General features: G+C 46.6%; 1 protein-coding gene across 1 annotated transcript; it reads right to left on the reverse strand.

The window, feature by feature from the left end:
* Nucleotides 1-6,200: 6,200 nt before the first annotated feature.
* Nucleotides 6,201-15,670, reverse strand: LOC140918393 (cytoglobin-1-like). Its single transcript, XM_073362693.1, has 4 exons — nt 15,633-15,670; nt 13,480-13,596; nt 9,301-9,523; nt 6,201-6,446 (listed from the first exon to the last, which is right to left on the reverse strand). Exons 2-4 carry the CDS (start codon nt 13,575-13,577, stop codon nt 6,303-6,305), a joined length of 465 nt encoding a protein of 154 aa, XP_073218794.1. The 5' UTR covers nt 13,578-13,596; nt 15,633-15,670; the 3' UTR covers nt 6,201-6,302.
* Between the last annotated feature and the right edge of the window lie 11,554 nt (nt 15,671-27,224).

Genomic DNA, 27,224 nt, shown 5'->3' on the forward strand with positions numbered 1-27,224 from the left:
CCATGTAAATACTTTTTAAAAACTGGCCCTAAATTGCTAACGCAGACTTATACTAAACCAGTGTTATGTTATAACAGGGAGTGTGTCTGTGATCTGTGTATGCAGTGTTGCTGTAGCCATGTTGATCCCAGGATATTAGAGAGATGAGGTGACTGAGGTGTTATCTTTCACTGGATCAACTTCTGTTTGGTGCGAGAGACAAGAAGAAGAGCTTTGGGTAAGCTCGAAAGCTTGTCTCTCTCAACAACCAAAGTTGGTTCAGTAAAAGATGTTACCTCACCCACCTTGTCTCTTTGATCTGTGGACAGTCACAAACCTCCCTTCAGCTGGTGGTCACGATAGCTATCTTTCATTCAGGCTAAATGAAGGGAGCAGCTAAATGCCTTTTTGTTTAATGACAGCTGAAATAATAGAAGCCACGAGCCAAACCACAGACCAGCATGGCAAGGCGGAATAGGAGCCAAACCATGTGGGATTAGGGGTTTTGGAATTGTGAGCAAAGATTTGGAATTGTGAGCAAAGAAACTGCCTCCTGCTCTTTGTGCTGACACAACATGAAATGTTTTTCAGAATTTTGGAATTTCTCACTGGATGGCTAAGGACGCAACCCTACCCTGGCCTGGACCCGGCGGGAGACAGGGAAATGCTGCTGCTGGGTCAGGAGAGTACTAGGCAATGACTGGCAGTTCCCCTGTCTCGGGGTGAGGGGAGGGTATGTGGAGTCTCGAGCTGAGCAGCCGGAGAGCTGTGCATTTTTGGGTGCATTACAGGTAGACAGTTCTCACATCACATGCATGCTGGCCCTGACTCTGAAAGGCGTTTGCATCTTTTTGGGTCAGTTTCATGATTTTTGGGGTCTGACTCAGGAATTTTGCTCTCGTGAGGTTGGTGACACTGAGGTTGCCACCCATTTTTCTGGGGATCAGCGAGTGGGAGAGGTGGGATGCCTGGACCAGAAGGAGGCAGCCGCCCCCACTGTCTCCTGCAATTCTGTGATGACAGCATTGGCCCTTCACTGTCCTGCTCCTGACAGACAATTCTGACCAGACCAGGCCAGAGAGGGAACCAAATGACACCTCCCCTTCCCCAGCTTCAGCTAGAGTCTGAACACCACCTAGAATGGGAGATGTGGGTTCCTGCTGTAACCCCATCCTTTGTACATTATTTTCCTTCCCCCCACTTTATTTCTCCTCTTCTCTATCTCTCTCCTTTTGCCATTGTGTAATTCAGACATTCAGAGATTCCAGGCCGGAAGGAACCATTGTGAACATCTAGTCTCACCTCCTGCATAACACAGGCTGGAGAACTGGCCCAAAATCATTCCTAGAAAATATTAATAAATGATTCTTTTAGAAAAACATCCAATCTTGATTTTTAAAATGGTCAGATGGAGAATCCACCACCCCCTTTGGTAAGTTGTTTCAAAGATAACTTACTCTCACAGTTAAAAAATTAGGCATTTTTTCCAGTCTGATATATTAAGAGCCTGTCAGAGCCAGCAAAGACTTCTTCCCCTTCTGCAACGTGCCCCTGAGCAGAGAGGCAGCTACTAGCAATGCCTTCAACAGCCCTGTTCTGGGAACAGTTTGCCAGGTCCTGATCAGACCATGGGCCAGGCCTGTGTTTCTCCAGTGGTGAACTTGCAAGTGAAAGTTGGCACCAGAGTTGGAACCTTTGTTTTTTTTGCTCCACTTGTGTGTGTGATTGTCTTGTTTTGTCTTCAAGAAACCAGGATTGGATTCCAAGCACAACACCACCAGCAACAGCAACAACAGCTCCAGCCTATCTCAATTAACTGCTTCTCTTTTCCCCTCAAAAGGACAGTTAATACTGGTCAAACAGAGATATCCTCTACAGAAAACTCTCTATAGGTAAAGAAAAAAGAATAAGCCTTACTTAATACTTCACATTTCAAATGCTTTAGCTGTTTTCTTTCTTTTTCTGTGTCTTTAATAAAAGCTTTAAATGATTTTAATGGTGGGTATTACAATAGGAGCTGCCAGCAATAACTTGCTATGAAACTCCAGGCCGCACTGAACTCTTTAATCTTGTAAGAGTTTCAGGGGAAGCAGTGTGTCCTAGTGGATAGAGCACTGTACTGGCTTGGGACTCAGGAGACCTAGGCTCTCTTCCCAACTCCACCACTAGCCTGCTGGGTGATCTTGGAAAGTCCTTTCAGCACCCTGTGCCTTGGTTTCCCCATCTGTAAAATAGGGATAATACTGACCTCTTGTGTAATGCACTTTGAAGTCTGCTGATGAAAAGCTGGTATTATTATTATTTATTAACATCTTACCCATTGTTGGACCAGACCCCACCTTTATCAACACAGCCTGCCCTGGATGAGAGTGTGCATGCTGAGCTTGGGGACAGGGCTGAAGCCTTCCTTCGATGGGCACTGCACTGTGACCCTGGCAGGAGTGACAAGATCAGTATGGCTGAGCTCAAAACAGATGCACAAAATGACAGTGTGACCATAAACCTCTGTTGCCTCCAGATGGCGCTGTCAACCTGCTTTATACTCATACCACTACTGCTAACAGTGCCAACCTGGCTTCAAACAGATACTTGTACCAAACCAACCAGCCAAAGCTAGAGATGGGCCTGTGACACAGATCTGGGTCTGAACCTCCAGGAGTCTAGTGCTGTCTGACACAGGGCTTGGTTTCAGCTCATTATAGAAAGAGGGAGCAACCGTAATAGCTGGATCTGGATCTTGCCCAGGTTCTGAACTCCACTCCAGAATTGAGGTGGCTTTGCCACTAGCTTTGCTTTGAACTGGAGTGAGGCCAGCTCCAGCAAGAAGAAAATTATGTGAGCATCAAACACCTGACCAGAAAAATCCCACCACCCATGCAGTTAATAACATGTAGTTAATAACGAATCCAGCATCCGTGTAGTTAATAACTAACCCATCAACCATGCAGTTAATATCCAGGCAATAGAGTATCTGGCACATTACAAAGCTGGCCAGTTCTCGCAGTTCTAGGAGTCACACTAATGGGTGACACAATCCATTCTGAAGTGCGGCTCTGCCCTGTAGAGTGACTTTGTGGCCTTGTCTTGGGGATTTCTGATCCAATCTGACCAGTTGACAACTTTCACGTGACAAACAAACACGCTGACTTTCACAATAAGCCAAAAATCAAGCTAATCCCATTTCAAAACAAGCCAATCACTACGAACCCCAACACCCTATGTGACTAGATCCCCCTGGCCCGCAGTCTGGGACTGTAGTGGGCTCACTGTGCACCCCTGACTCTTTCCCCCACGTTGCCCCTGCTTGCCCCTTGCCCCTGCTTGCTGGGAGCCAATCAAAAAAGAAAAAAAAAAAAAGAAACAACAAGCTACAAGCCAAAAACTCAAAGCCAATTAAGCCAAAACTAAGCCCAGTTTCTGTGGGTTTTTTTGCTGGTTTGGCATGTCTGAATCTGACCTGCTGGCAAGTTCAACACTGTTCTTACTCTCACTCTCAGCCCTGCCTCCTTTAGTTGGCTCAGTTGGGCCCAGCTGCTCTGACACACCGGCGCTGGCCTGATCTACCCATAGGGACTGGCTACTCTGTATCAGGGCCCCACTCCCAGCCATAGCTGTGTATGTCAGTGACAGCTCTGTCTCATTCCTACTGCCCCTGCAGAGCCAGCCCAGCTCTGGGAGAGGGACCTGGGGTCTATTCTGATCCATTCAGCACAGTCAATGCCATTAGATGAGTTCCCACTCTAGAGCCAAATTGATCATGCAGTGACATCTGGGTACATGAAGAGAGCAGGGTGCACAGCTGGAACGGAAACCAGTATCTTTATTGCCATTGACGTGCATGAACCGGGAGAAGCCCCATGTGACTATGAGAGCCTGTGGGCTGCAGCAGGGCTGGAAGAACAGTCCATCAAGAGTAGTGGAGCCCAGTGGTCACCCACTCCCATTGCGTGGTGTGACCCTTTAAGATTTTGAAAGGTCCAATATATATGCAAGGACTTAGGAGATAGTGGTAGAGGATGTTGTTGCCTCCCCCCCTCCCCCCGTAACACCTTTTAGGGTTGCCAACCCAGGAGTCTCCAGGAATTAAAGATTAATCTTTAATTAAAGATTATGTCATATGATGAAACAGCCAGGAATACATCCTACCAAAACTGGCAACCCTACCTTTCATAGCAGGGCAGGCACCAGTAGGACAATGCTGCCTGCTGAACTTTCTGAGGCTGAGGACTAAATGGGCGGAAGGGGCCAGCTGAGAAAGAAGCTGGCTGAGGCCCTGCACCTGGCTAACTCACAACCCAGCTCCAAGGAGGAGAGCTGGGGACTATGGTTTAAGGAGAGAAAGAGAGACTAAAAGGTACTGGGAAGAAGGCCCAGAGGACAGGCTTCAGAGGAGCCCTGAAGGCCAGAAGAACCTTTGAGACCATTGTTTGGACTTGTTACCCTGAAAAGGGATTGATCTCAGTGACCCAGCTGGAGGGCTCAGCCACATGAACCCTGGGAGAGATAGAACACCCTGGGGAGGAGGAAACTGAGACAGGGAGCACATGCAGGGCCACAAAGGGGCATGCTGGAGGGCAGTACCCCTAGGCAGGCCTGTTAGAGCTGAAACCCAAATTTAGACCCCGTGAAACCCAGGGGATCTCTTAAAGGTGGGAAGTCTTTGTAACCCTTTTAGAAATCCAAATAGTACTTGGGTGGAAAAAAACAGATCTTCCCTCTACAGGAGGATAGAATGTGGAACTAGCTGCCAAGTGAACTCTCAGGGAATGGAGGGAGAGCCCTGTCCCCGTTCGGTGGAGCAGGTGACCCAGAATAAGCTGTGTAGAAGCCTGCAAAGAAGGAGTACCCCTCTACTGGTACCACAGAGAGAAGTGGTACCCCACTTCATGAGGTAAGCATAGCTGGTGGATGGATTCCTGCTATTAAAAATATATATATTTTGAACCTCTAGGGAACACACTGTTTCCTGTGGAATTAACCACTGAGCATCCAAGCTGTCAGATGGAGGCTGAGAGGTTGGGATGTGTCATCAGACCATGGTTCTGTGAAACAAAATGGGAGGACAAAGGGAGGGAAGATATGAGCACACCACACAAAATGGAGATGTTGAGAACAAACTAATCAAGCACCTAAAGGACATGAAGAGAAGAAATTATTGAATTGAACTATATACCAGTGTTAGCAGCATGGGTAACAAATGAGAGGAATTGGAATTGCTCATTTATTAGCATAAATTTGGCTCAGTTGATATTACTGATACTTGGTGGGATGATTCCCATGATTGGAATGTTAAAATCAATGTTTAGAACCTATTTTGGAAGGATCAGTGGGCAAAAGGGTAAAGGATGTGGCAGTCTACATAAAAAATGGCACCACCCGTTTTCAGGTTACTGATAGCTGTTAGAAAATGATCTTGAACACTTACTGATCAGTGCCTAACTGGCAGTGGTTCTCAAACTTCATTGCATGGAGACCCCCTTCTGACAACAAAAATTACTACATGACCACAGGAGGGGGGACCAAAGCTTGAGCCCACCCGAGCTCCACCTCCCCAGGGGGCGGGCCAAAGCCTGAGCCCCACGACTGCAGGCGGAAGAGCCAAAGCCAAAGGCCAAGGGCTTCAGCCCGTAACCTGAGCCCTGCCACACCGGGCAGTGGGCCTCGGGCTTGGGCTTGGGCCCCAGGCAGTGGGGCTCGGGCTTGGGCTTTGGCCCTGGACCCCAGCAAGTCTAACACCAGCCCTGATGACCACATTAAAATGAGGTTGTGACCCACCTTGGAGTCCTGACCCACAGTTTGAGAATCGCTGTGGGAAGCAGGTAAAGCACAAGATGGGGTGTTAGTCAGTGTGTGCTACATACCACACAATCACACTATGGACAGGTGACCAGTGACAAATTCAGACAGGAAATAAGGTATACATTTTTAATGGTGAGAGTAATTAACCATTGGAACAACTTACTGAGGGTCATTGAGGATTCTCCATCGCTGACAATTTTTAAATCAAGTCTGGATGTTTTTCTAAAGGATCTTCCCTGGGATTGCTTCTGGCCTTGGAATATATTAATGTGGAGGGCAGATTATCCCACATCTGCCTACTGTAGGGCTCTTCCACCCTTTCTTCCTCTGTCAGACATGACCCTGACTAGATGGATCTGTGTCTGATGCAGTCTAGCAATTCCTGTGTTCTGAAATCAAACACTGATCAAGAAGAATGTTGCTGAGTCTCCCTTTATTCCATCAGATCTAGAACTATATATATATAACAACATGAACAGAACCAGTCTCCTCTCTTCAATAGCTATAGAGTGACTGTGGTCACTTCAGGACTTGGAAGTGCTCATGTAAGATGCATTTATTTGTTCAGAGAGCAGACTGAAGAGCTTCACCCAGGAGAGGGACACCTTGGTGCTGAATTCATTTCCCAGGAGTTCTTTGCAGACATTCAGGATCACCTGAAACATGCTCTGTCAAAGGAACACAGAGCGAGTGAGACACAAATGCAAAATTGCATTAAGGTTGGTAAATTCTTCAGCTTGAAAGGAACCAATTCTGAACAAGCCCCTAGGTGCAGTGCAGTAACCCTGGAGTGACTGGCAGCACTGCCTGCCAGTTATCAATCCTCTTACATCCTTTGGGAGCAGGATCCCAAACTGACTGCCCCTGTTCTCCTCACCTCTAGGGCTACCTACTCTTACCTCTCTGTTTGTGTTACAAAGTTAAATTCTTGTGGCTTTTATAGAGCAGCAGTTCTTGTGCTTATTAGACTTTGGCTCAGATGTGAGGGAGCCATGGAGCTGAGGGTCATCCAGGGCTCTGCGCCCTAGGGTTAGGGTTCATATGGGTAGGGTACTAGAAGTTAGGGTTAGGATTCCTATGGGTAGGTTATGTGGAGCTAGATTTAGGGTTCCTATGGCTAGAGCTCCCTGCCCTAGGGCTAGGATTCCTATGGGTAGGGTAATTGGAACTAGGGTTAGGATTCCTATGGGCAGGGCTCCCTGCCCTAGGGTTAGGGGTCCTATGAGAAGGGTACTTAGAGCTAGGGTTAGGGTTCCTAGGGTAAGGGTCCCCACTCTAGAGTTAGGTTTCCTACGAGTAGAGTATTAGGAGCTAGGGTTAGGGTTCCTATGGGTACAGCTCCCGGCCCTAGGCTTAGGATTGCTATGGAGAAATTAGAGCTATGGATAGCATTCATATTGATAGGTTACTTGGAGCTAGGGTTACTGTTCTTATGGATAGGTCTTCCCTCCCTAGAGTTAGGTTTCCCATGAGTAGGACTCCCCAATGTAGGGTTAGGGTTCCTATGGGTAGGATACTTGGAGGTAGGTTAGGTTTCCTATGGGTAGGGTGCTTGGAGGTAGTAGTAGGGTTCCTATACCTGGAGACACTGCACTCACTGTCACCTTATTAGCCCTCTGCAGCTCTTGACTTTCTCCATGTAAGTTACTGCTGTGGGTGTTACCGGGTGTCAAACAATTACATGGGGGAGGGGAGGTGGGCTGCAGCCAGGAACAGGAGTGGAGGCGTCCATTGGATGCTCTCTCTACTGAGACGTGGGCTATTTTATGAAAACATTTGAAAAACTACCAGTGGAGGCTGAACCTCATTTTTATAATGTCCTGCCCGTATTTCCGCACCTATCACCTGTAACTGTACTAATGGGCTGTTTGCTTCCACTTCAGCATCGTGGGGGGTGTTATCTAAGGCTGGACCTAACACTGATCTCTGCAGGACTCACTAGATGTCTTCCCCAAATCTGTACCTTCCCAATGATCATTCCTTTTAGTTTAAGCTTCTGGAGCCAGGGTTCAAACCAAGTGTTAGTGTTTGCATCTAAGCCCATTTAAGTGCATTTTGCTGGTATTTTTTTATTAGAAGTTAAATACTTTGTAAAGACTTTGTGATGAGAGGAAGGACGATGTAGGTGTGGATCTGGCTGTGGGTCCAGAGATCTGAGTCAGTTCCTAACTCTGCCACAGACTCCTGATGTGACTTGGGGAAAGTCACTTATCCAAGTTCCCTCTCTGTAACATAGGGGCTATCCCTTCTTTGTCTATCTTGTGTGTGTGGGCTGTAAGCTCTTTGGGGACGAGGACTGTCTATTAATGTATGTGTGTACAGAGCCGAGCACAACAAGGCCCTGATCTTGGTTGAGGCCTCTGGGGGTTATTGTAATAAATGTCATAAATATAGAGAGAAGGGTAGCATAAAATCCCTCCTTGGCAGCTATACTGAATTGCCTTACCTGTAAGGGGTTAAGTAGTTCAAATAACCTAGTAGGTACCTGACCAGAAGGACCAATGAGGAAAGAAGATACTTTCAAATCTGGGGTGGGGGTGTGGGGGAAGGTTTTGTTTGTGCTCTCTTTGTTGTTCCCTCTCCGGTTGGAAGGAGAGAGACCAAGCAGGTAAAACATCTCCTGAAAATATACCTGGAATAATAGATCTAAAACCACAGAAATTGTAAGTAGGGCAAGGAAATGTGTTAGGTTATCTTTTGTTTTGGCTTGTGAATTTTCCTATGCTACAAAGGTAGTTTTATTCCTGTTTTTGTAACTATGAAGCTGAATCCAGAGGGGAGTCCTCTGTGTTTTAAATCTTTTTATTACCCTGTAAAGTTACCTTCCATCCTGATTTTGCAGGTGTGATTCTTTTACTTTTTTCTTTAAAAATAAAGTTTCTTCTTTTAAGAACCTGATTGATTTCAGTGCCTGAAGACAAAGGGTCTGGTCTGTGCTTACATTGCTAAGGCAATTAGTTGAAATATTATTCTCAAGTCTCCCCAGGAAAGGGGGTGAAGGGGCTTGGGGGGATAAGGATTCCAAGTACCCATTCCCTGAATTTTTGTATAAATCACTTGGTGGTGGCAGGAATACCATTCAAGGACAAGGAAAGGAATTTGTGCCTTGGGGAAGTTTTAACCTAAGCTGGTAGAATAGGTGCTTAGGGGGTCTTTCATGAGGGTCCCCACATCTGCACTCCAGAGTTCAGAGTTGGGTGGGGGGAACCCTGACAACAGCCCAGCACAACAGGGCCCTGATCTTGGTTGAGGCCTCGGGAGGTTATTGTAATAAACTTCTGTGATCTCATTTTCCATACATTTGATTGCACAAACAATTGAACTTGCATGGCATGGGTGCTTTATTAACTCTACTGCTTATTGCACATGCCTATGCTAATCTCCTGCTTTTTGACAACCATGTCACAATGTGTGAACATGCATAGCTATGCCTCTGGGATACTGATCTGTCCCCCGTGCCAGAACAAATAGCTGTAATCTCTAAACAAAGCATGTTCCCTTGATGTCTGCATGCATCAGTACCTGGAAATTCACTGATGGCACTTGGTGCACATTCTTGTGCTTGACTGCTAGACGGTCCAGAATCCTGCAGGCCTGCTTCCAATTGTCCAGGTTTTCAGCCACCTGGTTGAGGGCAACCATGACTCTCCGGCCATGGAAACGCACCAGCGGCTCCTCCTGCAGGTTGCCTTCAGTCGGGATGGTCTTGAAGTATGCTTTTGTCTCAGGATAATCTGTGAAGAGTCTGTACTGGGAAGAAACAATAGTGACTGAAAATCACAAATTAGCAAAGCAAGCCCACTGTGGTTTTACTGTGGCTTTAAGAGTATCTCCAGAGTGGGAGATGACTGTGGGAGGAGGCTATTGGTTTTAGGTTAGACTGACAGATTGACCAGAGTTAAAATGTCTATATGTTAACTATGACAGGTTTCAGAGTAACAGCCGTGTTAGTCTGTATTCGCAAAAAGAAAAGGAGTACTTGTGGCACCTTAGAGACTAACCAATTTATTTGAGCATGAGCTTTCGTGAGCTACAGCTCACTTCATCGGATGCATACCGTGGAAACTGCAGCAGACTTTATATATACACAGAGAATATGAAACAATACCTCCTCCCACCCCACTGTCCTGCTGGTAATAGCTTATCTAAAGTGATCATCAGCTGATCACCTGATGATCACTTTAGATAAGCTATTACCAGCAGGACAGTGGGGTGGGAGGAGGTATTGTTTCATATTCTCTGTGTATATATAAAGTCTGCTGCAGTTTCCACGGTATGCATCCGATGAAGTGAGCTGTAGCTCACGAAAGCTCATGCTCAAATAAATTGGTTAGTCTCTAAGGTGCCACAAGTACTCCTTTTCTTTATATGTTAACTATGTATCTAATAAAGGCCATTGTTAAATTACTAGCAATGAATTAAGGTAATAGTTACTCATCAGTGAAAAACAAGTTTGAATGAAATAATATGGATCAATTAAGAGTTCTGACATTTCTAACAATGTTGCAAAATGCTGAAAAGGTTTAAATAAATATTTGATTTATTTTTGAGGGCATAGGAATTTACTTATAAGACAAAAAAAGATTGTCATCTTTTTTAATATCGCAGGCACTGAAGCAATTTCATTATATAATTCATTTGAGCTTAATGTTAGAGAACAAACTGACTATGAGTTTGTCTTAGAAAAAAATTGAGGCATACTGTTTACAAACAAGAAATGAAACATTTCTGAAAGATTTCAGTTTCACTCAAGAAATCAAATGGAGGAAGAGATTTTTGAATAATTTTTAACATATCTAAAGATGTCAGACACATAATTTCCAGAACCAATATGATTTAATGATAAGAGATCAAATTGTGATGCATATACAAGATATTAGTATAAGAAAAAGACTGTTAGAAGAACCAGATCTAAATCAGGAAAAAGTAGCCAGTGAAATACATGCCAAGAAAAACCTTTCTTGCTATGTGACTGTTCAACAATGTGTTCCCTACCATTTAAAGATGACGTGTGGGGGACCCACAGATCATGTGCCTCCCCCGCCCCTGATTTCTGCCAGGGTTTGCCGGCCCCACTTGGTCACATGATCTGGCTGGGCCCCCTCCCTGTGCAGCAACTCCAGAGCTCATGAGCTGCGACCACGGGCAGAGGTAGGAGCAACAGCTGGAAGCTGCAGGGAGGATCCACTGCTTTCTGGGAGGGGAGACTGAGGGTAAGGGGCCAGGGCTTGAGCTGCTCTTGGGGCGGCTGAACCTTTACACTGTGCCCTCCTGATATCAACAGGTATGGGTTGTCTCTGAGCTAGAGTCTTGGGGCTTGGTGCCCAGTTACAGTGACAACATGCATTTGCACCAAAACAGAGGTGCTCCCAGTTTCAGGCCCCTGTGGACCGCCAGGGTGCGTCCGTAGGTCTCAGTCCATAAGCTCTGGAAATCTGGCAACAAGGCCTGTTCCTGAGAATTCCACATCAAAGTTCAGAAAAACTTCCCATCATGACTTCTTAATCCATTCTGGTTGGTGCTAATTATTGTTGCCCTGAAACATTATGCTCCATGTTACCAGGAGATAGAGGTCATTGGACCCTCTTTCCAGGTACTAATGACAGTGAATGGTGATAACTTTGCTTAGTTGGGACAGTAACAGCAACAATTCTGCTTAATGGGGACATATCTGGCCAGTGCTGAGGCTTCATAAATTTTTAAGGCAAGAGGCACTATTAGATCATTTAATCTGATCTCTTTGTATAAAACAGGCCACAGAATTTAGTCTAGTTACTCCTCCAGTAAGTTCAATTGCATGGTATTTAGCCAGGGTGAAACATTCAGTTGAGGCTTCTTATTACAGAGTTTGTCAAATACACATTAAAAGAAGCCCTGTATTTTGATTCAGTAAATCATTTTATTTCATTATATGTTTTTCAGACTGATATATTGAATGGCCTCTTCTCTTAATTGTGACAGCTGCTTAACTGTTTACTGGGGTATCCAAAAGGACAAACTTGGGGTAGGTCCAGGTGGCAAAAAACAAGGATATTTGAAGGAAGAGGACCCCCTTAATCCAAAGCATTCCCTTTCAGAGTGAACTTGCACCCTCTCATAGTGTGACTCCTGTCCTGTATTAGTATGAAGCTATTTATATCATACTATTTTAGCTAGACAAATTCCCAAGGGTGCTTAGAAGTGACAGCTGCAACATTACAAAAGTCCAAGTGTGAACAGTTGGACTTCAAGGAATTTACAAAAGAGTAATGCTCAGTATCTTGGACTAGCAATTTTAAATGTGCAGCAATATCACCCCCTCAGTGACAGAGGATAGAAACTGACTAATTCACTCCCAAAGCTGTTCAGTCCCTTTGGTAGATCACCTGATGCACACTCATTAACAAAACCTCTTAGAAGAACGCATTATCCTGGAACACATCTGGCCAGCAACTATTAAAGGGAATAATAGTGCGTCCCCAGTGAATGTAGTGGGAGGAGAAAGGAATCCTGCACAATGAGCATCATAGTAAAGGGCAGAATGAAAGGAACAGTTATATTTTTAATGAACATTATTTCGAAGCACATTTCAGTTTGAATAACCCTCTTCAGCTCAGAGACCAGACAGCAAAGGGGAAAGGCAGAACGAGGGCTTTCTGTCTTCTTGAATCTCATGCCAAACTGATGAGAAGGATGCATGTTGTCACTGTCCACCAGGCATCTCCATCCCCTTAGTCCAAAGGCCCAGCTTCAGAATCTATGGATTTAGAATTTGAACTGAACCTGGAGTTCATATTATTGACTGAAACAAAACCACACGCTGAAGATGAGAGGAGCTCAGAGAACAGAGCAGACCTGCTCATCCCGTTACAGAGTAATGCCCTAAGTCTTCACTCTCAAGCAGCACAGAAACAGAGAGGGATGTTTCATGGGGAAGGAGAAGAGTGAAAAGTTTCCAGTGGAGTAAAATCAAATGTATGGTGCTCTGCTACGACCTTTATCTGCAAGTCTGTCTCGTGGGCAATCACAGTCACTATATAAATACACTCACAGCAGGTATATGCAGTGTTGTTGTAATTGTGTCAGTCCCACAATATTAGGGAGACAATGATAAAAGACAAAAACACTACATCACCTGTGGGAGAACACTTTTCACAAAGCGATCACTGTATCTGACCTATGAGTCCTCACCCTCAAAGGAAACCTGCACAACACTTTCAAAAGACAAGCCTGGGAGCTTAAATTCATAACTCTGCTGCTAGACACTAACAATCATGGTCTTAATAAAGTCACTGGATTTATGGCTTATTACAACAATCTGTATCCCATTAGCCCCCCTTTTTGTCTTATGACTGCAGGGATGTTACACCAGGCCACTTCACCTTGAATGGTCTCGTAGCACATATTCTATTTATGCTAAACTATCTGTTCCACCTTGTATTTAGCTGGCACACTCTTGAGTACCTTTCCTAGGTCGGAAGAAGATCTCTGTGTAGCTTGAAAGATTGTCTCTCTCACCTACAGTAATTGGTCCAATAAAAGATATCTCACAACAGCTATGTTTAGTAGAGACAGAAGGAACAACAATGAGGATATCAGATGTCACAAACAAGCACAGAAGAAAGCTACATTTTATAGCATATTTTACACTATGGTTTGAATTAAAATGACAGCAGGAACTAAACCCAGATAAGCAGGAAACCCTTGAATGTCATGACTCACCTGATCACAATTGTTTTGCCATTCTCTTCTGGATTCTCAAATAACTTTGCCCAGATGTGTTGGATATTCTTCTTATCAGCATCAGTTAACAAAGCCATGATGCCTGGAGGATGCTCCCTGATGAAGTGACAAGATAGCAGACAATTTTCAGCCCCTGCTTTTGGAGGAAGCCAAGCATTCTAGATGAGTTCACCAAGAACAGACATAAATGTTCAGTGTGAAACCACTCCTTCCACAGGAGGGGACTGTCTGTGACACAGGACTTACTTTCATTCTGTACTTCAGAGAGACAGAGAGAGAGAGAGAGATGTGGGGTTCACCTCCAAACAGAAAGTGCAGACAGGACCGAATGGGAGAGTATAAGAAAAGCCAAATGAGCCATTCCGGCACAGTGTAAAAGAGATGTTTTCCAATCAGAACTTTGATCAACTTTGAACTTTGGGGAAAGGAGTAAAATCTGATCTTTGCAGCCTGGGTCCATCTCTAGTAGAAAATATCTGCACATTTTGGATGAAGTTTCAACAGAATAAGCTCACTCTCCAGGGGAAGAGAACATTCTGGGGTGGTGGAACGCATGGTATAAGTGTTCTGATTTACACTAGGCTTCCACACCATTAGGCTAATGTTAACAAGAAGACCTCCTGTCTCCTGGTGGGGATGCACGACCAAGCACCTGGTAGTGACAAAAAGCAAAAACTGCTGTGTCCTGCCAGGAACAGCAAAGGGGACTGCATACAATAAGAACCTCTCAAACCTCTGTGTTTTTTGACGTTCTAAATATTTGAATAAATTGACTCAGGATGCCCCATAGCCCTTTCAGAGGGATCCATCCAAAAAATGGCCTCTTTACACTCCTTCCCACTTCTTAGATGGTGGAGGCTGGGTGAAGCTCAGTGCTGTAGTCCACTTGAACAGTCCAAGTGGTGAGCATCCTCTTTCAAAATTTCAGAGGCCAGTTGGCAGGCCCACTGCCCAGCTCTAATTCACACCATCCCCGGTTTTCTGAGGTGGGATTGGAAAGCCCTCCCCCAGGTCGTGCTGCTCCTGACTGTGCAGTGCTCTTTAAAGCACTGTGACACTGAGACATCAGGCCTATCTTAAGTCCCCACTGCACTCTGGGGTATCAGCCAAAATGTAGGAGAAAGCAGCAGAACTTGGGGGAACATTTGCAGGCCCTGCTGCATCTGAATGGTGGAAGGGAAGCTGCCTGCTCCCCAGAAGATCATTTTCCTAGAGATAGAAAGGTAGAGCAGATCTAGCAGCTGAGCTCTCAAATCCCACACAAATTGTAGCTGCCCAGTTGTGCCTTGGGGATGAGTTCCAGCATTGGAAGGATTAGTAGGTTGCTAAGACTCACCTCCAAGAAGACTTACAGCAATGCAGAGGAGAGGCAAGGCCTGCTGGGAGTGGAAGACAGATAACACAGTTCAGAGAACAGGGCCTCCAAAAGATGGATTCAGATTTTTTTATGCAGAACCAGACCTGGAATCTGATTCTTTTAGGTTCACCGATCACTGTCCATCAGCAATTTAGTGTTAATCTCAGCCCTGCCTGTGTAATTTGCTTTACTGAGATGTCCCAGGCAAACTGTATGTTGGATTATTCCCCTTGGCCTTGGACTATTTTATGGCACTAATGTTTATCTCTCTGTGATCCTAGGGTCAGGGAACTCTACCAAGAAAGTCATGGTTTTACTGTGTTCTTTCACACTGCTTCAGGTACAGGCAGCAATAAAACAGACGGTGTCGGTGCATGAATTGAGCTCTGTGACCCTCAAATTCTCATTTTGGGCCACACTCCCTGTCCTTCTTCACACATCTCCCACCCAAGCTTCAGTAGGTGGGCTTGGCACTGGAGTGGCAGAGGGGAAGGAATCCTCCCCTCCTGGCTGCAGTGACAGCAAAGCTGCTCCATGGTGGCAGCTGCAGACCCTGTGATTGCAATAGTCCTTGTGTGGCCCTTCTCCACGGTGGTGGTGGTGGAGGGGAGGCAATGTCTGATGGATAACAGGCCTCGCCTCTGGCCCACTGCCAGTCCCTGCTGTGCAGGGGGAGCCCAAGCAGGGCAGGCCAGCAGCAGGGCCCTCTGAAGGTGCAGAGGAGGGAATAGGATTTGCCCATGGTGTCATTTTAGGATGTATACATGCCAGGTACCTCAGTGCTGGAATCCTGTTTCTCCTGAATATAGAGGCAGCGGGTGCAACTGAAAGAGAACTGCAAAACAAAAGTGAGACAACTCGTGAGCTTATTGGGAAGCTGGGATTCCCATCACGGGCCTCCACAGCACAGCTGCAGTCAGGACCCCAAACCAATTCACAACAGTGTGTGTCCATCTTAATGTGAACAGTAACAAGGTTACCAAGGAAACCAGAGTTACCAGGGAAACTGCATTAAACCGCCCTTTCAAAAAGAAAACCTGTTTATGTTCCGTAGCTTCAGGGACCTACAAAACCACAGATCAGGACTTTCAAACCAGCGTCATTTACGGTCAACCCCTGGCCCCATCGAAAGCCGTGGGGAAAAGCCCACTGACACTGGGACTGTAGGGCTGAGTCACCGCTTACTCACCCCTAATGAGAGTCAGGAGTGCATCCATGAAAGTTAAGTTACTGGATGACACTGGTGTGACGCCTGAGTCAATGAGAGGAGATTTAGGCCCTTGTGCTTAGGAACATGGCAATATCGTCTGTGTGCGCCTCCCCCACCTCAGAATGCCCCTAGAAAGTGACGGGTGCTGCCCCACTGGCTCAGTGAGGCTGTGTCGTGCCCAGCCCTGATCACCTCAGCACAGTCAGGGGGTGACGCTGAGAGCGGTGACTCACACTGACTGACTGGGACTTCACCATGGAGAGGCTGCTGAGATCCAGACCCAGGGTGGGGGGTGCTGCTTCCACGGAGGGGAGACCCCTCGCTCAGCCTAATTGCCCTACTGCCATGCAAGGGGCTATGGGGCCGAGGTCAGCCCTCGCAGCCAGGAAGCTCCATGTAGTTAAACACCAGCCCCCTAGATGGGGGAGCTGGTGGCTTGGGGCCAGGGCAGGCTGCTCCCCCATACCCCATCCTGTGCCCAGGGCCTCTCACCAGCCTCTCACCACACTGCCGGCATCTCCAACTGATGGAGCTCCCGGGCTCTGGGAGCATCTGGCAATGGAATTCTGGGGGTGACAGTGTTGTACCAATAAAATAAAAACCAGCAGGATCTTATTAAAGGGAAAAAGGCAAAATACCACATTTATTGTGAATACAGAAAGAATCATAGTAAGCAGTTAGTTAGTTATAGCTATAACATTCCATTCAATCTCATATTTAGTCACACATTCATTCATACAAACACACACACACACACAGGTTCTGCAAGGTTGTTATCATAGTTACCAGCCTTAGAGTTGCTCATGCCAAGCCACTGTCCAGGTGGCCTGGACATGAGGAGGGAGCAGGGCCTTGTCAGATGCTCATCTGATGCTCCTGGAAGTTGGTTTGCAGAATCAGACCCCAAAGTTCTCACTTTTTAGAGTCTATTTTTATAGGAATTTCTTCCTATGCCAGTCTATGGGAATTGCTTCATCATGCTGTTGCTGAATCAATCAGCAGATAGCACATTCCTGACGGCTCCAAGATGTTATCTTGTTCTTTGGTTCTCCCATCCTTGAGGTGTTGGGTGGATTCCAGTCTGCCCTCCGGGGGGGGGGGGCGGGGGGGTCCTCTGGTTATTTCCAATTGACGCCTTCTTCAGCCGATGGACACTGGATTCTTAGGCTGGCACCTCCCTGATCATTCAGTTATTATCCACACCAAGCATCCATCCACATCCATCCTCTATCTCTATTTTAATCACAATTGTTAATACAACAAAAGGGCGGGGAGTCTCTGGGTGCTGTTTCTGTTGTTAGAGTATTGCTTTGAGTCTCTCTCTGTGAATTGCTTTGAGAACAGACTCTGTCTTAGAATGTACTAACGCAATTAGCAGCTTGCAAGTTTCACACATAGAGGGAGAGAAACAGTACCAAAAACCAAGAGACCTCTTAATTAGTAATACCCTGGAATTTAAACTCTGGGGAATCAAACTCATTTGTGATTTTAATACAGAACTTCTTTAATATGATCCAACAACAGTTGGGAGGAGCAGGAGGGGGAGAGAGCTGAGTGAGCAATGGTGGGGGGAAGGGAAGGCTGGGACTAGGGAGAGGGGAGAGAAAGTCAGACAGAAATCTGGGAAATAATGAGTCAGTAGGGGGAACCCTGGGTGTGTGAGGACTGGGGGAAAGGAAGATACATCAGTGAAAGCCCAGGGTCCAGATCCTCCCGCTGTGGAAATGCGCATGGGAACAGGTTTGGGGTTTTCCTCAGAGACTGTTCCCCAAATCATCCCATGTGGGGGACCCAGGGTCTTCCCCACAGAGAGCCTCCTAGGACAAAGCAACACCTTGAGTTGTGCCCGGGAAGTCTCCTCACAATCTCTAGCATGTTGTTAAGGTAGAAAATTCAAGCAGTCCAACAGTAGGAAACACCAGAATTAAAGTTTCAGCTCTCTGGTGCCTAATTAAGGACTGTCATAATGCATATGCATGAGGGCCTAATTAAGGTTGTACTAACTCAGTTTCCCAACTTCTGAGTGCTTGACTTCAGAACTTTAATAATGTTCTTTTAAAATATTTTTGAGTGATAGAATGTTTATGGGAAAGTATTAGATAATTTTTTGCTAAAAGTTTATTTGATGACATGAAATGGGTCACTCTTCCAAAGGATTTGTGCCTTTCAATGGAAGTTTTGTGCTCTTACTAACATACCAGCAGAACATTTCAAAGGAGAGTACAAAGGAGGTGCAAGTCAATTGTGCCCCCCAGAGTTCTGCCTGCCAAGGAGGGAGGTGTTATGGGGGGTGGAGTGTGGCATGATGAAGGCATCCCATCAGTTCCTCTTCAAAGAGACACACCTAAGCACAAGTGGCAATTGCAGCCCCAAAACTTTGCCTCAAAATGCTACCCACTGCTGTTGCGAGCAGGTGACCACCACATGCCCGCTGTTGAGTTCTAAGCCAGCCATACACAACTGATCAGCCACTCAGCAGGAGTCTGTGCGTAGTCTCCATTGCATGAGCCACCTGCTCACACCTCACCCCAAGCTCACTGAGGATGCAGAAATAAGCAGGAAGAGGAGTTTCACCATGTACCAGATCTTGGGAGACAGGCCAGTCCTCGCTTACAGACAGTCCCCCAACCTGAAGCAAATACTCACCAGCAACCACACACCACACAACAAAAACTCTAACCCAGGAACCTATCCTTGCAATAAAGCCCGTTGCCAACTGTGTCCACATATCTATTCAGGGGACACCATCATAGGGCCTAATCACATCAGCCACACTATCAGAGGCTCGTTCACCTGCGCATTGGTAAGGCAATCCCCATCTTTTCATATTCTCTGTATATATCTATCTATCTTCCTATCGTATTTTCCACTCCATGCATCTGATGAAGTGGGTTTTAGCCCACAAAAACTTATGCCCAAATAAATTTGTTCATCTCTAAGGTGCCACAAGTACTCCTTGTTCTTTTTGCTGACACAGACTAACACAGTTATCACTCTGAAACCTGAACCAATATTGTGATTGGTATTTACTCTGAAATATTGTTTCCATGTTGGCATTAGAAGTGAACTCAACTCCTCAGGATGAAAGGGAAACAACCCATCATATTGCAGGGGGAAATTCCTTCCAGACTCCACAGAAACAAGGTGGGGGAGGTAATATCTTTCATGGAACCAACTTCTGTTAGGGCACGTCTTCACTGGCAACATTAAAGTCCTGCCGTGGCAGCACTTTAATGTGGCTTGTGTAATCGCGGCACAGCGCTGGGAGAGAACTCTAAAAAAACAAAAAAACCACACCTCCACTAGGGGCATAGCTACCAGTGCTCCAGCACTGTCTACATTGCCACGTTACAGCACTGAAACTTGCAGCACTCGGGATGTGTTTTTTCACACCCCTGAGCGAAAAAGTTGCAGAGCTGTAAAGTGCCAGTGTAGACAAGCCCTTAGTAAGAGAGACATGTTTTTGAGCTCATACAGAGCTCTTCTTCAGTTCTGGGAAACTAACTCAGGCCAGGTCTACACTAGACACTTACTTTGCTATAACTGCCTCACTCAGGGGTGTGAAAAATCCACACCCCTGAGCAAGGTAGTTATACTGACCTAACTGCTCTCCTCTCCCCCGCCCCCCACCCGGTGTAATCAGCGCTATGTTGTGGAGGTGGAGTTATTAAACCAATGGTAGAGCTCTCTCCCATTGGCGTGTCGTCACCAGAAGCGCTACAGCAGTGCAGCTACATCAGTGAAGCCGCACTGATACAAGTTCATAGTCTGTGTCCGCAAAAAGAAAAGGAGGACTTGTGGCACCTCAGAGACTAACAAATTTATTTGAGCATAAGCTTTTGTGAGCTACACCTCAAGTGCTCGCAAAATGCTCAAATAAGTTCATAGTGTAGACCTGCCCTCAGAGTATTACAGCTAAATACAAGGCGGAACAGATTGTATAGCATAAGTAGTTCTCACATAATTCAAGGGACCATTCAAGTGAAGTGGCCCATTAACACCCTTCCAGTCATAGGAAGGAAAGTTGGGCGGGGAGTGAGAAAGCAGTTGTGGGGCATTGGGGGTGGTTTACAGAATGCTTTAATAAACTATAAATCCAGTAAAAAGAAAACAAGGACTTGTGGCTCCTTAGAGACTAACACATTTATCTGAGCATAAGCTTTCGTGAGCTACAGCTCACTTCATCAGATGCATCACGAAAGCTTATGCTCAAATAAATTTGTTTGTCTCTAAGGTGCCACAAGTACTCCTTTTCTTTTTGCGGATACAGACTAACATGGCTACTACTCTGAAACCTATAAATCCAGTGTCTCTATTCAGTCCATGATTTTTAGTATATACCAAAGTTATGGATTTAAGCTTCCTGGCTTGTCTTTTGAAAGTGTTGTGCAGGTTTCATTTGAAGATGAGGTCTGATCGGTCAGATACAGAGTGATCACTTTGTGAAAAGTGTTCACCCACAGGTGATAGGGTGTTTTTGTCTTACTATTTTCCTGTGTGGGTTTGTTCAAAAGGATAGTGATTGTCTGATTTCACTCACATAGTTTTATTGGAGGCATTTAGTGCACTAAATGAGGTATACAATATGTTGTGATAGGCATGTGTTGGACCCATGCATCTTGGAAAGTGTGTTATGGGGGTGGTGTTGATCACTGTAGCAGCAGAGATATGTCTGCAGGTTTTTCACCTGTTCTGGCAGGGTCCGGTGCCACTTTGAGATGGTGTGTCCTGGTCTGTGGGGAGCTTGCTTCTGATGATGAGCTTGGAGAGGTTGGGGGTTGTTTGAAGGTCAAAGAAGGGGGTTCAGGAAAGATTTATTTCAGGATGGTGTCCCTGTTGAGAATGGGTTGTAGTTTTTTGATACCCTGTATGGGCTCCAGTGTGGAGTGGTAGGTGACAATTAGGGGGGTGTGATCAGAGGGAGTTTTATTTCTATATTATAGCAAGTTCTCTTGGTGTATTTGGGTGGCCCATTCCATGATTAGATATACTCTGGTGGAGTGCCTTTGTTTGGTGAAGGCAGTTTTGAATGTGTTAGGGGTGTATATCCCCGACTTTCCCCTTGGAGCATATTCTGTGGAATCTGAGTGCGTGGCTGTAGATAACAGATTTCTTGGTGTGTTTGGGACGGTTACTGGATCTATGAAGACAGGTGTGGTGATCTCTGGGTTTCTTGTGTATATAGTTGCCTGAAGGGTTTCATTGTTGACGCTGATCATGGTGTCCAGGAAGTTGATGCTAGTGTGGGAGTGTTCCAGAGAGAGTTTAATGGATGGGTGGTAATTATTGAAGTTGTGGAGGAAATCTGAGGGAGTTTGTCTGTCCAGAAGATAAAAATATCACTGTTGGTTTTGTTGTGCATTTGTCTAGAAATTCGTCTTCAAGGTGGCCCAGGAAGATGTTGGCATATTGATGAGCCATCCTAGTTCCCATGACTGTGCAGACCACGGGAAACAGTGTGGTGTTAAATGTAAAGTTGTTATGGGTGAGGATGAAATTAATGAGATTGGTGATTGTTTGGTATAGATATCTGAGTGTTGCCCATTGTCTTGTAAATATTTGAGGCAGGCAGCTATGCTGTCATTGTGAGGGAAGTTGTTGTATTGGGAAGTGACATACATGGTGACATGAATGGTGTTCTGAGGAGGGAGGTTAATGTTGTGGAGTTTGTGGAGGAAGTCGGTTGTGTCATAGGCACCGACTTCGTAGGTGCTCCAGAGCTGGAGCACCCACGGGGAAAAAATGGTGGGCGCTGAGCAACTACCGGCAGCGCCCCCATCAGCTCCCCGTAGTGCATCCCGCCCTCCGGCAGGCCCCATGGATCAGCGCCTCCCATCCCTCCCCACGCCTCCTGCCCATCACAACCAGCTGTTTTTCAGCGTGCAGGAGACTGGGAGGGACGGGGGAGGAGTGAGGATGCGGCGTGCTCGGGTCAGGGGGCAGAACTGGGTGGGAAGAGGTGGGGTGGGGCCTTGGAGGATGGAGTGGGGACGGGGCCTGGGGCAGAGCTGGGGATTGAGCCTGGGGCACTTTGCAAAGTTGGCGCCTGTGGGTTGAGTCCTGGAGGTGAGTGGTTTGAGGATGGTTCTAGGAGTCCCAATATTCCTTCAGTAAGAGTGTCATGGCCAGATATGATGAGTCTGCCTGGGTTCCCTTGTTTGTGTATTTTAGGAAGTGTGTAGAAGATCCCTGGGGTGAGTTTGTGGGGGATGAGTTTCTCTTGGAGTTGTTTGGAGAAGGATTTTATCATCTTAAATTCCTGGGTAAATTGTTTTGTGGAGTCTTCGAGTTCTTTATAGTAGGTGTTGTAGAATTATTGTTGGCCTTGTTAATGTAGTCGTCATTGTTGAGGACTACAATGGCACCCCCTTTTCTGCTGGTTTGATCACTATCTTGTGGTTAGATTTCTGGGATTATGTGGCTGTCCTCTCTGCAGTGGAGAGATTATGGTGGATGTGATGTTTGCTAAGGATTTCAACTTTTTTTCCCCCTGAAGCAATAAATGTAATGATCAAGAGTGGTTTCATCCGCCCTGCAATGTCAAGTGAGATTACTGTTTTTTCTTCTGATTGTCAGTGGGGATGTGGTAATTGTGAGTGGTGTCATTGTTAAAGAATTCTTTGAGGCAGAGATGGCCAATGAATTCTTCTAGTTCTCCTCATGTTAGTATGAACCCAGGAGTACCCAAGATTGTGAAAAGAATGAGGAGTACTTGTGGCACCTTAGAGACTAACACATTTATTTGGGCATAAGCTTTCATGGGCTAAAACCCACTTCAATAGATGCATGCAGTGGAAAATACAATAGAAATATATATATATTGTGATACAGCATGGCCAGAGGGCAGCAGGAGAGCGGTTTTTTTTTTTGAAGCAAAAAAGGTGTTTTTATTTGCATGACACACTTACAAAACAAAAATAATAGCATATACAATGTGTAACACAGCAACCAATCACAATTGTTTTCTCATTAGCTTCAGGAGAGGGAACTGTTCAAGCTTGCCTGTTGTGGCCCAGAGTGGGGGGCTTCCTCGACTCTCGTGGTCTTCCACCCTTCCGAGTTACCTGGTGGCCCAGAGCGAGGGGGCTTCATCGACTCTCAAGGTCTGCCACCCCCTCGAGTTACCTGGCGCCACGCCCAGTGTCACCAACAATTCCCTCCTCTGAAAGCACCCAATAAGAGGGGCAGGCTGTGGGATGGACAATCCGGGGGGGGGGGCATGTGCACCCACGTGTGAAAGGACCCCTCTATGGTGGTGGTGTCCGCAGCAGCAATGGCTGGGGCTGGGGTCCTTTACTCTCTCCCCCAATCAAAGAGTCAAAGCAAAGGGAGCCGGACGGGGACACCGAGCAGAGAACCTTGGACAGTGCCCACCGTTCCTCAAAAGCATCAAGGGAGTCGGTGGACGCCGCCCAGAGGAACTCCTCCCAGATACATGAACAGACCGAGGATCAGAAAACGGCCCCAGCAGGAGAGTGGTTTTTTTTTTTTTTTGAAGCAGAGAAGAATTTTATTTGTGTAACACTTACAAAGAACCACCAAAAAGAATAAAGCAAAACTATGCAACAAAACAAAAGCAAACACAAGGTATAACACAGCAGCCTTTAGGAGGGAGAAGTGTTCAGGCTAGCCTGGGCCCAGAGCGGGGGGGCTTCCTCGACACTCGTGGTCTTCCACCCTCCTGAGTTACCTGGTGGCCTAGAGTGGGGGGGCTTCCTCGACACTCGTGGTCTTCCACCCCCTCAAGTTACCTAGTGCCACGCCCAGTGTCACCGATTATTCCTCTCCTGAGAGTGCCCAACAAGATCGGCACGGCTGCGGGGTGGGCGGTTTGGGGGTGGGGGGGACGTACACCCACGTGTGATAGGACCCCTCCTAGGTGACAGTGATGATGGTATCCACAGTGGCAAAGGCTGGGGCTGGGGTCTCTTGCTCTTCCCCTCAATCAAAAGGTCAGATGGAGGGAACCGTATGGGGTCACCGAGCAGAGAACCTCGGACAGCGCCCACCGCTCCTCGAAGGCGTCAAGGGAGTCTGTGGACGCCACCCAGAGGAACTCCGCCCGGATACGTGAACAGACCGAGGATCGGAGAACGGCCCCAGCAGGAGAGTGTTTTTTTGAAGCAGAAATAGTTTTATTTGTGTAACACTTACAAAGAATCACCAAAAAGGATAAGGCAAAACTATGCAACAAAACAAAAGCAAACACAAGGTATAACACAGCAGCCTTTAGGAGGGAGAAGTGTTCAGGCTAGCCTGGGCCCAGAGCAGGGGGGGCTTCCTCGACACTCATGGTCTTCCACCCTCCTGAGTTACCTGATGGCCTAGAGCGGGGGGGCTTCCTCGACACTCGTGGTCTTCCACCCCCTCGAGTTACCTAGTGCCACGCCCAGTGTCACCGATTATCCCTCTCCTGAGGGTGCCCAACAAGATGGGCATGGCTGCGGGGTGGGCAGTTTGGGGGTGGGGGGACATACACCATGTGTGATAGGACCCCTCCTAGGTGACAGTGATGATGGTATCCACAGCGGCAACGGCTGGGGCTGAGGTCTCTCACTCTTCCCCTCAATCAAAGGGTCAGGCGGAGGGAACCGGACGGGGTCACCGAGCAGAGAACCTCAGACAGCGCCCACCGCTCCTCGAATGTGTCAAGGGAGTCATTGGACGCCGCCCAGAGGAACTCCGCCCGGATACGTGAACAGACCGAGGATCGGAAAATGGCCCCAGCAGGAGAGTGTTAGAAGGGAGCCTTATTCCCTGTAGAGGGAAGAAAGTTTGCTATAGATTAATTAAAGCACCTGAAGCCAATTAAAGCAGCTGAAGCCAATTAGAGCACCTGAAGCCAGTCACCTGATAACCCCCCCCCCCGCTTCAATCAGACAGGAGAAGGAGTTGAAACAGAATGGATTGGTGCTGGAGCAGAGAGCAGTTTGGAGGGAAGCAGAGGAGAGTTTGGAGAAGTGCTGTGGTGGGCTAAGAAGACCAAGACCCTAGGTAAAGGGACACCTGGTTTGTGCAGAGGGAGGGCAGGAAGCCCCACAAGCTGAAGGGCAGGAGAGGGAAGTAGCCCAGGGGAAGGAACCGCAAGTTCAAGTGGTTTACTGCTATCCCTAGGGCCCTTGGGCTGGGACCCAGAGTAGAGGGTGGGCCCAGGTCCCTCCCTATTCACTCCCCTCCTCTAGGACACTAGTGGGGCAGTTAATACTCCAGTTCAGGGGCGAGAAATGGTGCCCTGAACCCTCCCCAAGAAGAGAAAGTGTGAGACCCATCAAAGTAGTGCTGGCAATTTGCCACTATATATACATATATATATATACACACACACACAATATGAAAAAATGGGGGTTGCCATACCAACTGTAATGACACTAATCAATTAAGGTGGACTATTATCAGCAGGAGAAAAAAACTTTTGTAGCGATAATCAGGATGGCCCTTTTCAAACAGTTAACAGGAAGGTGTGAGTATCAGTAGGGGAAAAATTAGCATGGGGAAATAGTTTTTAGTTTTTGTAATGACTCATCCAGGGCCAGCTCCAGGCACCAGCTTTCCAAGCAGGTGCTTGGGGCAGCATTCAGAATGGGGCGGCACTCCATGTCCTGCAGCTCCACTGCTCTTCCTACCGCAGAGGCTTTTGGGCGGCAGCAGCAATTCGGCGGCGACTGCTTGGGGCGGCAAAATTGGTAGAGCCGCCTCTGGACTCATTCACTGCCAGTTTTTATTCAAGCCTAATTTAATGGTGTCTAGTTTGCAAATTAATTCCAGTTCTGCAGTTTCTCATTGGAGTCTGTTTTTGAAGTTTTTTTGTTGAAGAATTGCCACTTTTAGGTCTGTAATTGAGTGTCCAGGGAAGTTGAAGTGTTCTCCGACTGGGTTTTGAATGTTATAATTCTTGACGTCTGATTTGTGTCCATTTATTCTTTTGCGTATAGACTGTCCAGTTTGGCCAATGTACATGGCAGAGGGGCACCTCCCTACCACTTGTCCTTAGAGTAGTGGTTCTCAACCTGCGGGCCATGGGCCACTTGTGGCCCAGTCAGCATAGAGCTGCAGCCCATGTGACATCCTCAGGGCCATAGAGGTAATATTGGATGTGGTCCACATAACACATTGTGGGCCACTTATGCAGCCCACAATGGTAAATAGGTTGAGAACCACTGCCTTAGAGTAATGACAGGTTTCAGAGTAACAGCCATGTTAGTCTGTATTTGCAAAAAGAAAAGGAGTACTTGTGGCACCTTAGAGACTAACCAATTTATTTGAGCATAAGCTTTCGTGAGCTACAGCTCACTTCATCGGATGCATACTGTGGAAAATACAGAAGATGTTTTTATACACACAGAACATGAAAAAATGAGTGTTTATCACTACAAAAGGTTTTCTCTCCCCCCACCCCACTCTCCTGCTGGTAATAGCTTATCTAAAGTGATCACTCTCCTTACAATGTGTATGATAATCAAGGTGGGCCATTTCCAGCACAAATCCAGGTTTTCTCCCCCCCCCCCACCCAAACCCACTCTCCTGTGAGGAGAGTGATCACTTTAGATAAGCTATTACCAGCAGGAGAGTGGGGTGGGGAGAGAGAAAATCTTTTGTAGTGATAAACACCCATTTTTTCATGGTCTGTGTGTATAAAAACATCTTCTGTATTTTCCACAGCATGCATCCGATGAAGTGAGCTGTAGCTCACGAAATCTTATGCTCAAATAAATTGGTTAGTCTCTAAGGTGCCACAAGTACTCCTTTTCTTTTTGCCTTAGAGTAAGGAATTCTTGTCTAGTCCCTGACACCTCTAGCCTCGGGGAGCACAAGCACGGCCCTTCAGCCTCTGCCAGCCCTGCTCTCTTTACAGATTAAGGATGGACATATTCCAACATTTGAGGCCCTGAGCATCTACAGGTATGTTAGCAACGAGAAGAAGGTCAGGGAAAGTGTGGGACCCTTACTGAACGGGGGAGGCAACATAGTGACAGATGATGTGGGAAAAGCTGAGGTACTCAATGATTTTTTTGCCTTGGTCTTCACAGACAAGGTTTGCTCTCAGACTGCTGCACTCGGCAACATGGTATGGGGAGGAGGTGAGCAGCCCTCCGTGGTGAAAGAACAGGTTAAGGACTATTTAGAAAAGCTGGACATGCACAAATCCATGGGTCCAGA

The sequence above is a fragment of the Lepidochelys kempii genome, chromosome 10 (assembly GCF_965140265.1).
Source record: "Lepidochelys kempii isolate rLepKem1 chromosome 10, rLepKem1.hap2, whole genome shotgun sequence".
NCBI classification, from domain to species: domain Eukaryota; kingdom Metazoa; phylum Chordata; order Testudines; family Cheloniidae; genus Lepidochelys; species Lepidochelys kempii.

Coding starts and splice junctions, on each gene's coding strand:
- LOC140918393 (XM_073362693.1), bottom strand. CDS start 13,577: ATGGCTTTGTTAACTGATGCTGATAAGAAGAATATCCAACACATCTGG. Junction 9,524..13,479: donor GGCAAAACAATTGTGATCAG/GTGAGTCATGAC, acceptor TTCCCAGTACAG/ACTCTTCACAGATTATCCTG. Junction 6,447..9,300: donor TGCCATCAGTGAATTTCCAG/GTACTGATGCAT, acceptor TTCCTTTGACAG/AGCATGTTTCAGGTGATCCT.